This window comes from Oncorhynchus gorbuscha, linkage group LG23, assembly GCF_021184085.1.
Source record: "Oncorhynchus gorbuscha isolate QuinsamMale2020 ecotype Even-year linkage group LG23, OgorEven_v1.0, whole genome shotgun sequence".
NCBI lineage: Eukaryota > Metazoa > Chordata > Actinopteri > Salmoniformes > Salmonidae > Oncorhynchus > Oncorhynchus gorbuscha.
The window spans coordinates 62,725,595-62,736,803 of NC_060195.1; the positions used below are offsets into that span (position 1 = coordinate 62,725,595).

General features: G+C 57.2%; 2 protein-coding genes across 4 annotated transcripts in view; both read left to right on the forward strand.

Moving 5' to 3' along the window:
• The first annotated feature begins 1,492 nt into the window (after positions 1–1,492).
• LOC124010756 lies at positions 1,493–3,946 on the forward strand. Its single transcript, XM_046323405.1, has 3 exons — positions 1,493–1,570; positions 1,658–1,795; positions 2,314–3,946. The coding sequence occupies exon 3, from the start codon at positions 2,536–2,538 to the stop codon at positions 3,943–3,945; it is 1,410 nt and encodes a 469-aa protein (XP_046179361.1). The 5' UTR covers positions 1,493–1,570; positions 1,658–1,795; positions 2,314–2,535; the 3' UTR covers position 3,946.
• A 6,478-nt stretch (positions 3,947–10,424) lies between these two features.
• The window catches only part of LOC124010755 (TRAF2 and NCK-interacting protein kinase-like), a 41,540-nt gene continuing 40,755 nt past the window's right edge, over positions 10,425–11,209 (forward strand). For 2 of the 3 annotated variants that reach the window (XM_046323401.1, XM_046323402.1), the window contains exons 1-2: positions 10,425–10,804; positions 11,023–11,209. The exon at positions 11,023–11,209 is cut by the window's right edge and continues 97 nt beyond it. In XM_046323401.1, the coding sequence (XP_046179357.1) occupies positions 10,757–10,804; positions 11,023–11,209 (235 nt within the window). In that variant the 5' untranslated portion in view covers positions 10,425–10,756. The remainder of the gene's footprint in view (positions 10,805–11,022) is intronic. The other variant, XM_046323400.1, reaches the window with a different exon arrangement.

The window sequence follows — 11,209 nt, forward strand, 5'->3', positions numbered from 1 at the left end:
AGTCAATGTGAAGGCTATATACAGGGGGTTCGGTACCGAGTCAATGTGAAGGCTATATACAGGGGGTACCGGTACCGAGTCAATGTGAAGGCTATATACAGGGGGTACCGGTACCGAGTCAATGTGGAGGCTATATACAGGGGGTACTGGTACCGAGTCAATGTGAAGGCTATATACAGGGGGTACCGGTACCGAGTCAATGTGGAGGCTATATACAGGGGGTACCGGTACAGAGTCAATGTGGAGGCTATATACAGGGGGTACCGGTACCGAGTCAATGTGAAGGCTATATACAGGGGGTACCGGTACCGAGTCAATGTGAAGGCTATATACAGGGGGTACCGGTACCGAGTCAATGTGAAGGCTAAATACAGGGGGTACCAGTACCGAGTCAATGTGAAGGCTATATACAGGGGGTACCGGTACCGAGTCAATGTGAAGGCTATATACAGGGGGTACCGGTACCGAGTCAATGTGAAGGCTATATACAGGGGGTACCGGTACCGAGTCAATGTGGAGGCTATATACAGGGGGTACCGGTACCGAGTCAATGTGAAGGCTATATACAGGGGGTACCGGTACAGAGTCAATGTGGAGACTATATACAGGGGGTACCGGTACCGAGTCAATGTGGAGGCTATATACAGGGGGTACCGGTACCGAGTCAATGTGAAGGCTATATACAGGGGGTACCGGTACAGAGTCAATGTGGAGGCTATATACAGGGGGTACCGGTACCGAGTCAATGTGAAGACTATATACAGGGGGTACCGGTACAGAGTCAATGTGGAGACTATATACAGGGGGGTCAATGTGAAGGCTATATACAGGGGGTACGGTACAGAGTCAATGTGGAGACTATATACAGGGGGTACCGGTACCAGAGTCAATGTGAAGGCTATATACAGGGGGTACCGGTACAAGTCAATGTGAAGGCTATATACAGGGGGTACCGGTACTGAGTCAATGTGAAGACTATATACAGGGGGTACCGGTACAGAGTCAATGTGGAGGCTATATACAGGGGGTACCGGTACAGAGTCAATGTGGAGGCTATATACAGGGGGTACCGGTACCGAGTCAATGTGAAGGCTATATACAGGGGGTACCGGTACCGAGTCAATGTGAAGGCTATATACAGGGGGTACCGGTACCGAGTCAATGTGAAGGCTATATACAGGGGGTACCGGTACCGAGTCAATGTGAAGGCTATATACAGGGGGTACCGGTACCGAGTCAATGTGAAGGCTATATACAGGGGGTACCGGTACTGAGTCAATGTGCGGGGTACAGGTTCGTCCAGGTCATTTGTATATGGATCATGGAACGTCCCTGTGAGCCCTGTCCTGTATGGATCCTATTGGTCAACCTGTCCTGTATGGAGTGATGCTATTGGTCATGTGTGTCATGTTTCTCTGTTGCCTGGCTCTGTGCTGTCATGATAGTGATTTGGTTAAGATCGGATAATAACAGCCTTGTGTGTGTGTGTGTGTCTCCATAGGAGTATAAGCGTAAGCAGATTGAGGAACAACGTCAAGCCGAGAGACTCCAGAGACAGTTACAACAGGAGGTAACACTTGGCTCTTATGATGATGTCATATACCAATGGTGTTGAATAATTGAAGAGATGGTCAACTGTTGCCTATTTGTTTTGTAGAGAGCCTACCTGGTGTCTCTACAACAGCAGCAACAGCAACAACAACAAAACCAAGATGGCCGACCAGGCGAGAAGAAACCGCTGTATCACTATAAAGACTCAGCTAGTCCTACTGACAAACCTGCATGGGCTAAAGAGGTACACACACACACACACACACACACACACACACACACACACACACACACACACACACACACACACACACACACACACACACACACACACACACACACACACACACACACACACACACACACACACACACACACACACACACACACACACACACACACACACACACACACACACACACACACACACACACAGGCCTGGTGTCTACACTGATAGTTTCTACGGACAGAAGCAGAAGGGTTCGAGAGAAGATGCTGGAGAGACTCTCTGGACAACATTCATAACTGAAGATCATGAGTACAGTCTTAGTCTAACTACAACATTGTCTGTGTAGCGGTGCATACAGTGTGGATCGGAAGATATTGTGTTCTTCTGTTACAGTTCTCATGTGTGTTTTTATATTTGATGTGTGTGTTTGAAGAGTGTGCATGTGTGAATTGGTCTCTGTTCACGCGTGTGTGTGTGTGTGTGTGTGTGTGTGTGTGTGTGCTTGTTTGACTTCTGCCCTACCTTGTCTACAGGTCCTGAAGCAGCAGAAACACCCCCAGAGCCACTCACCCCGCCCATTCCTCAGACAAAGCCACTCCTTCAACCAACCTTCATCCCCCATTCCCTCCCACGCCAACCTCCCTCGCCGAGCCCCCTCCGACCCCACCCTCCCCCCTCACATCCGTATCACCCTGGAGACCAGGGATCTAGTAGATCCTGTTCTGAAACAGGAGATCAGCCAGCAGGTTAGAGAGATGAGAGCTCAGAAAGCCGGTCAGAGGGTGGTCAGACAGAAAGAAAGAGGATGCAATACCAGAGCCAACCACCAGGGGGTAGTACAACACAACAACCGGGGGCCAAAAGGGCCTAGCGAAGCCGGTCAGAAGGCTGGTCAGCAAGACCGAGTACGCAGTCCCAGACCTAAACACCCAGGGCCACAACACAACCCCAACCAGGGGCCACAGCATAATGGGAAGTTTCAACAGGCTGGCTTTAACCGAGGCCCCAGCCCCAACCCCAACCCCAACCAATCTCGAAAAGAGAACCCCATCTCTAATCCCCAAGCCCCTAACCAAGAGGCCCTCAATGGGCCAGCCTGGGCACCCAGCTCCAGCCCCAACCAGGGACATAACCTGGGGGTGAAAGACCAGGGGCAGATATGGGTCAGTGGCCGTAGTGGCAGCTCCATCTCCCCCTGTTGTAGAATAGACATAGAAGTAAATGACATAGATGTAGAAATAGACTCCTCTTCCTCCTCTCATTCTAATTCTTCTTTCCTCTACCCTTCTCCTGATCATGATCTTAGAGGCAGCTTTCTGTTTCCCTGTCGCATAGAAGATGTAGAAATAGATGAACTAGATATAGAAATGGAGGAACTAGAAAAGAGGGAGTTGGATTGTTGGAGGTATAGAGAGGAGCGGGGGGAATGGAGGGAAAGGGGTAGAGAGGGAGGTGTGGGGGGGTTGAGGATGGCTTCCAGCCATGAGAGTCTGTTGGGATCCTATGGGCGTCATACGAACTCTGACCTCTACCCCCGACCCCTAACCCCTGACCTCTCAGCCTCTGCACCGGCAGGCCGGCTACGCCCTTTCCTGTCCTCCAATCACAATCACTTCCTGGCTCCTAAATCCTCCAAGCAGAGTCCGTTCCTCCAAGTCCCCTGTTGGGCACCTCCCCCTCTGAACAGAGTGTGGTCAGAGGTCAGTGATGATGATGAGGTCACGACCTCTAACCTGGACCTGACTTCCTCTGCTCCAGCTAACATGCTCAGATCACACCTGGCCCAGGCCATGCCCATTAGATCCAAGCAGTCATCCCTGTCTCGGTCCTCCCTCTCTTTCTCCCCCCTTCGTTCTCCTGGTAAGAGCTCAGGTCCTCTGAAACAGTTAGTTTTAGCCTTAAATTGGATGGGCCCCTCGCCCCGAGGGTCACCTAAAACCTCACCCCAGACCTCAGCAGGAATCTCCCCCTCACACTCCCGACCTAAGTCCCCATGTCATCTCTCCCTCAATTCCCCTCCCGCTCCATTCTACCACTCCCAGTATCTCACACCCTGCTCCTCCCCATACCTCACCCCTAGGTGTTCTCCTCAACCCTCTCCTGGTGGCTCCCCATTCGGCTCCCAGTCTCAGCTCACTATTAGACCACTAGCTGCTAGCCACTAGCCACACACACACACACACACACACACACACACACACACACACACACACACACACACACACACACACACACACACACACACACACACACACACACACACACACACACACACACACACACACACACACACACACACACACACACACACACACACACACACACAGACAGACAGGAAGACATATACTCTTTATTATATTTGTAGATAAATCAAAATATTAGACATTTTCTATATTTTATACTATTTTGTACTACAACATTGTTTCAACTTCATAAAGCTCAGTTGGTTCATCCTTATCCACATTCCTCCGATAGTCCCCCCACCCACTCCTTCCCTGTTAGGGTGCCTCAGCTCCCCCTACCCCTAACACCCTACAATCCCCTGGACCCTACAATCACCCCTCCATCTGGAGGGTGATGATGTCACAGCAAGGACTCCAAATGTATCACATCCTGTTTACGGTCAGTTAGCCAATTGCAGTTCAGCTTGGTGGTGGGTGCTGGCCAATCAGGTCTCAGCTGGGTGCTGGGTGGAGGCAAATCAGGACTCACTTTCGTTCTGGCCAATCGGTGGTGGACTATATTTTCTCTGGGATCACAGACCAACATGGATTCTCAACCTTTCAGATTCTCTTTGCTGCTAGAATGATACCCTCCAACTCCCCCTCTCCTCTCCTCCATCCCCTCTCCTCCAACCCCTCTCCTCTCCTCCATCCCCTCTCCTCCAACCCCTCTCCTCTCCTCCATCCCCTATCCTCCAACCCCTCTCCTCTCCTCTCCTCCATCCCCTCTCCTCCAACCCCTCTCCTCTCCTCCATCCCTCTCCTCCAACTCCCCCTCTCCTCCTCCATCCCCTCTCCTCCAACTCCCCCTCTCCTCTCCTCCATCCCCTCTCCTCCAACTCCCCTCTCCTCTCCTCCATCCCCTCTCCTCCAACTCCCCCTCTCCTCTCCTCCATCCCCTCTCCTCCAACTCCCCCTCTCCTCTCCTCCATCCCCTCTCCTCCAACTCCCCTCTCCTCTCCTCCATCCCCTCTCCTCCAACTCCCCCTCTCCTCTCCTCCATCCCCTCTCCTCTCCTCTCCTCCAACTCCCCCTCTCCTCTCCTCTCCTCCATCCCCTCTCCTCTCCTCTCCTCCATTCCCTCTCCTCTCCTCTCCTCCATCCCCTCTCCTCTCCTCTCCTCCATCCCCTCTCCTCTCCTCTCCTCCATCTCCCTCTCCTCTCCTCCATCCCCTCTCCTCTCCTCTCCTCCATCCCCTCTCCCTCCTCTCCTCCATCCCCTCTCCTCTCCTCTCCTCCATCCCCTCTCCTCTCCTCCATCTCCTCTCCTCTCCTCCATCTCCTCTCCTCTCCTCCATCCCCTCTCCTCTCCTCTCCTCCATCCCCTCTCCTCTCCTCTCCTCCATCCCCTCTCCTCTCCTCCATCTCCTCTCCTCTCCTCCATCTCCTCTCCTCTCCTCCATCCCCTCTCCTCTCCTCTCCTCCATCCCCTCTCCTCTCCTCTCCTCCATCCCCTCTCCTCCTCCTCTCCTCTCCTCCATCCCCTCTCCTCTCCTCCAACTCCCCCCTCTCCTCTCCTCTCCTCCAACTCCCCCTCCTCTCCTCCATCCCCCTCCCCTCTCCTCCCATCCCCTCTCCTCTCCTCCATCACCTCTCCTCCATCTCCCCCTCCTCTCCTCCATCCCTCCCCTCTCCTCCATCCCCTCTCCTCTCCTCCATCCCCTCTCCTCTCCTCCATCCCCTCTCCCCTCCTCCATCCCCTCTCCTCTCCTCCATCCCCTCTCCTCTCCTCTCCTCCAACCCCTCTCCTCTCCTCCATCCCCTCCTCCTCTCCTCCAACCCCTCTCCTCTCCTCCATCCCCTCTCCTCTCCAACTCCCCCTCTCCTCTCCTCTCCTCCATCCCCCTCTCCTCTCCTCCATCCCCTCCCCTCTCCTCTCCTCCAACCCCTCTCCTCTCCTCCATACCCTCTCCTCTCCTCCATCCCCTCTCCTCCAACTCCCCCTCTCCTCTCCTCCATCCCCTCTCCTCCAACTCCCCCTCTCCTCTCCTCCATCCCCTCTCCTCCACCCCCTCTCCTCCTCCTCCATCCCCTCCCCTCTCCTCTCCTCCATCCCCTCCCCTCTCCTCTCCTCTCCTCCATCCCCTCTCCTCTCCTCCAACTCCCCCCTCTCCTCTCCTCCAACTCCCCCTCCTCTCCTCCATCCCCTCCCCTCTCCTCCATCCCTCTCCCTCCTCCATCACCTCTCCTCCATCTCCCCTCCTCTCCTCCATCCCTCCCCTCCCTCTCCTCCATCCCCCTCCTCTCCTCCATCCCCTCTCCTCCATCCCCTCTCCTCTCCTCCATCCCCCTCTCCTCTCCTCTCCTCCAACCCCTCTCCTCTCCTCCATCCCCTCTCCTCTCCTCCAACCCCTCTCCTCTCCTCCATCCCCTCTCCTCTCCAACTCCCCCTCTCCTCTCCTCTCCTCCAACCCCTCTCCTCTCCTCCATCCCCTCCCCTCTCCTCTCCTCCAACCCCTCTCCTCTCCTCCATACCCTCTCCTCTCCTCCATCCCCTCTCCTCCAACTCCCCCCTCTCCTCTCCTCCATCCCCTCTCCTCTCCTCCATCCCTCTCCTCCAACTCCTCCTCTCCTCTCCTCCATCCCCTCTCCTCCATCCCCTCTCCTCTCCTCCATCCCCTCTCCTCCATCCCCTCTCCTCCAACCCCACTCCTCTCCTCCAACCCCTCTCCTCTCCTCCATCACCTCTCCTCCAACCCCTCTCCTCTCCTCCATCCCCCTCTATGTCTCTCCTCCATCCCCTCTCCTCCAACCCCACTCCTCTCCTCCATCCCCCTCTATGCCTCTCCTCCATCCCCTCTCCTCCAACCTCACTCCTCTCATCCATCCCCCTCTATGCCTCTCCTCCATCCCCTCTCCTCCAACCCCTCTCCTCTCCTCCATCCCCTCTCCTCCAACCCCTCTTCTCTCCTCCATCCCCCTCTATGCCTCTCCTCCATCCCCTCTCCTCCAACCCCTCTCCTCTCCTCCATCCACCTCTATGCCTCTCCTCCATCCCACTCTATGCCTCTCCTCCATCCCCCTCTGCCTCTCTCCATCCCCTCTCCTCCTCCATCCCCCTCTCCACCTCTCCTCCATCCCCCTCTATGCCTCTCCTCCTCCATCCCCCTCTCCTCCTCCCCCTTCTCCTCCATCCCCCTCTCCGCCTCTCCTCCATCCCCCTCTCCACCTCGCCTCCTCCCCCTTCTCCTCCATCCCCCTCTATGCCTCTCCTCCATCCCCTCTATGCCTCTCCTCCATCCCCCTCTATGCCTCTCCTCCTCCATCCCCCTCTCCTCCATCCCCCTCTCCTCCAACCCCCTCTCCTCAATCCCCCTCTATGCCTCTCCTCTATCCCCCTCTATGCCTCTCCTCCTCCATCCCCTCTCCTTCTCGCCTCCATCCCCCTCTCCTCCATCCCCCTCTCCGCCTCTCCTCCATCCCCCTCTCCACCTCTCCTCAACTCCCCTCTCCATCATCCCCCTCTATGCCTCTCCTCCATCCCCCTCTATGCCTCTCCTCCATCCCCCTCTATGCCTCTCCTCCATCCTCCTCTATGCCTCTCCTCCATCCCCCTCTATGCCTCTCCTCCATCCCCCTCTATGCCTCTCCTTCATCCCCCTCTATGCCTCTCCTCCATCCCCTCTATGCCTCTCCTCCACCCCCCTCTATGCCTCTCCTCCATCCCCCTCTATGCCTCTCCTCCATCCCCCTCTATGCCTCTCCTCCATCCCCTCTATGCCTCTCCTCCACCCCCCTCTATGCCTCTGCTCCAACCCCCCTCTATGCCTCTCCTCCATCCCCTCTATGCCTCTCCTCTTCCACCCCCTCTCTCCTCCTCCCCCTCTCGTCCATCCCCTCTCCTTCTCGCCTCCATCCCCCTCTCCGCCTCTCCTCCATCCCCCTCTCCACCTCTCCTCCTCCCCCTTCTCATCCATCCCCCTCTCCACCTCTCCTCCTCCCCCTCTCCTTCTCGCCTCCATCCCCCTCTCCTCCATCCCCCTCTCCCGCCTCTCCTCCATCCCCCTCTCCATCTCTCCTCCTCCCCCTCTCCTTCTCGCATCCATCCCCCTCTCCTCCATCCCCCTCTCCACCTCTCCTCCTCCCCCTCTCCTCCATCCCCCTCTCCTTCTCGCCTCCATCCCCCTCTCCGCCTCTCCTCCATCCCCCTCTCCACCTCTCCTCCTCCCCTTCTCCTCCATCCCCTCTCCTTCTCGCCTCCACCCCCTCTCCTCCATCCCCCTCTCCACCTCTCCTCCTCCCCCTCTCCTCCATCCCCCCTCCTTCTCGCCTCCACCCCCTCTCCTCCATCCCCCTCTCCACCTCTCCTCCATCCATCCCCCTCTCCTTCTCGCCTCCACCCCCCTCTCCTCCATCCCCTCTCCACCTCTCCTCCTCCCCCTCTCCTCCATCCCCCTCTCCTTCTCGCCTCCACCCCCCTCTCCTCCATCCCCCTCTCCACCTCTCCTCCATCCCCCTCTCCGCCTCTCCTCCATCACCCTCTCCACCTCTCCTCCTCCCCCTTCTCCTCCATCCCCCTCTCCACCTCTCCTCCACTCCCCCTCCAACTCTCCTCCATCCCCCTCTCCACCTCTCCTCCTCCCCCTTCTCCTCCATCCCCCTCTCCACCTCTCCTCCACTCCGCTCTCCCCTCTCCACCTCTCCTCCTTCCCCCTCTCCTCCATCCCCCTCTCCATCCCCCTCTCCTCCTCCCCTTCTCCTCCATCCCCCTCTCCTCCACTCCCTCTCCATCATCCCCCTCTCCTTCTCTCCTCCATCCCCCTCTCCATCCCCCTCTCCTCCTCTCCTCCATCCCCCTCTCCACCTCTCCTCCACTCCCCTCTCCATCATCCCCCTCTCCTTCTCTCCTCCATCCCCCTCTCCGCCTCCTCCATCCCCCTCTCCACCTCTCCTCCTCCCACTTCTCCTCCATCCCCCACTCCACCTCTCCTCCACTCCCTCTCCATCATCCCCCTCTCCTTCTCTCCTCCATCCCCCTCCTCCTCCTCCTCCTCCATCTCCCCTCTCCCCTCTCCTCCACTCCCCTCTCCATCATCCCCCTCCTCCTCTCTCTCCTCCATCCCCTCTCCACCTCTCCTCCTCCCCCTTCTCCTCCATCCCCCACTCCACCTCTCCTCCACTCCCCTCTCCATCATCCCCTCTCCTTCTCTCCTCCATCCCCCTCTCCTCCCTCCTCCATCCCCCTCTCCACCTCTCCTCCACTCCCTCTCCATCATCCCCTCTCCACCTCTCCTCCATCCCCCTCCATCCGCCTCTCCTCCATCCCCCTCTCCACCTCTCCTCCTCCCCCTTCTCCTCCATCCCCCTCTCCACCTCTCCTCCACTCCCTCTCCAACTCTCCTCCATCCCCCTCTCCACCTCTCCTCCTCCCCCTTCTCCTCCATCCCCCTCTCCACCTCTCCTCCCTCCGCTCTCCCCTCTCCACCTCTCCTCCTTCCCCCTCTCCTCCATCCCCTCTCTCCACCTCTCCTCCTCCCCCTTCTCCTCCATCCCCCTCTCCACCTCTCCTCCCTCCCCTCTCCATCATCCCCCCTCCTTCTTCCTCCATCCCCCTCTCCATCCCCCTCCTCCTCCTCTCCTCCATCCCCCTCTCCACCTCTCCTCCCTCCCCTCTCCATCATCCCCTCTCCTTCTCTCCTCCATCCCCCTCTCCGCTCTCCTCCATCCCCCTCTCCACGTCTCCTCCTCCCCCCTTCTCCTCCATCCCCCTCTCCACCTCTCCTCCACTCCCCTCCTCCATCATCCCCTCTCTCCTTCTCTCCTCCATCTCCCTCTCCTCCTCTCCTCCATCCCCCTCTCCACGTCTCCTCCTCCCCCTTCTCCTCCATCCCCCACTCCACCTCTCCTCCACTCCCCTCTCCATCATCCCCCTCTCCTTCTCTCCTCCATCTCCCTCTCCTCCTCTCCTCCATCCCCCTCTCCACCTCTCCTCCCTCCCCTCTCCATCATCCCCCTCTCCTTCTCTCCTCCATCCCCCTCTCCACCTCTCCTCCTCCCCCTTCTCCTCCATCCCCCTCTCCACCCTCCTCCACTCCCTCTCCATCATCCCCCTCTCCTTCTCTCCTCCATCCCCCTCTCCATCCCCCTCTCATCCTCTCCTCCATCCCCCTCTCCACCTCTCCTCACTCCCCCTCTTCGTCCGTCCGTCTGTCTTTACGGTTGAATTTAGAAACCGTTGTTTAGATGCAGCAGCTGGTGCAATTAACCTCTCTCTCTCTCTCTCTCTCTCTCTCTCTCTCTCTCTCTCTCTCTCTCTCTCTCTCTCTCTCCCTCTCTCTCTCTCTCTCTCTCTGTCTCTCTCTCTCTCTCTGTCTCTCTCTCTCTCTCTCTCTCTGTCTCTCTCTCTGTCTCTCTCTCCTCTCTCTCCTCTCTCTCTCTCTCTCTCTCTCTCTCTCTCTCTCTCTCTCTCTCTCTCTCTCTCTCTCTCTCTCTCTCTGTCTCTGTCTCTGTCTCTCTCTCTGTCTCTCTCTCTGTCTCTCTCTCCATCTCTCTGTTACAGCTTGTAGAGGAGTACCAGTTGATTCTAACCATTAATTGCATGATGAGCCTCAGTGCCTCTAGAGCACTGTAGACAACACCGTATGAACCTGTTGGTAACGTCCAGTTAGTCTAATAATCATGATGATGTGTGTCAGGTGGAGGAGCGGTCCAAGCTGAACAGACAGAGTTCTCCTGCGCTGCAGCATCTCCCGTCTCCAGTCGGGTCTCTGAGGCCTCCCTGCCTCCTCGCTCCGAGGCCTTCAGCACTGCAGGGATGCAGCCGGCCCGCACCCCACCAACACACCGCCCAGTTGAACCACCGGTGTGTGTCTGTTCCTTCTGTTGTCTGTCTGTCTCTGTGTGTGTGTTGACAATTATACATATACAATATACACACAACGTGTAATTGTATTTGATATTGCATACTACTATGCTGTAGCCTATACTACAGTCAACAAGCAGTATGTCTGTCTGATGGAATTTGAAAATGAGAACAGACATTCCCATAATTCAGTGTTTTATCTCATTCTCTCTCTCCAGATGGCCCATCTGATTCCAGTGAAGACCATGACAGGCTCTCAGTCTCTGCAGGAGGGCACAGGAGGAGAGGCGGGGGGGATGGGGAGGAGAGGGGAGGAGGGGGGAGGCATGCCCCCCCGTCAGAACTCTGACCCCACCTCTGACTCGAACCCCGCCCATCCACCTCGTACCACTAGCCGAGAGGACG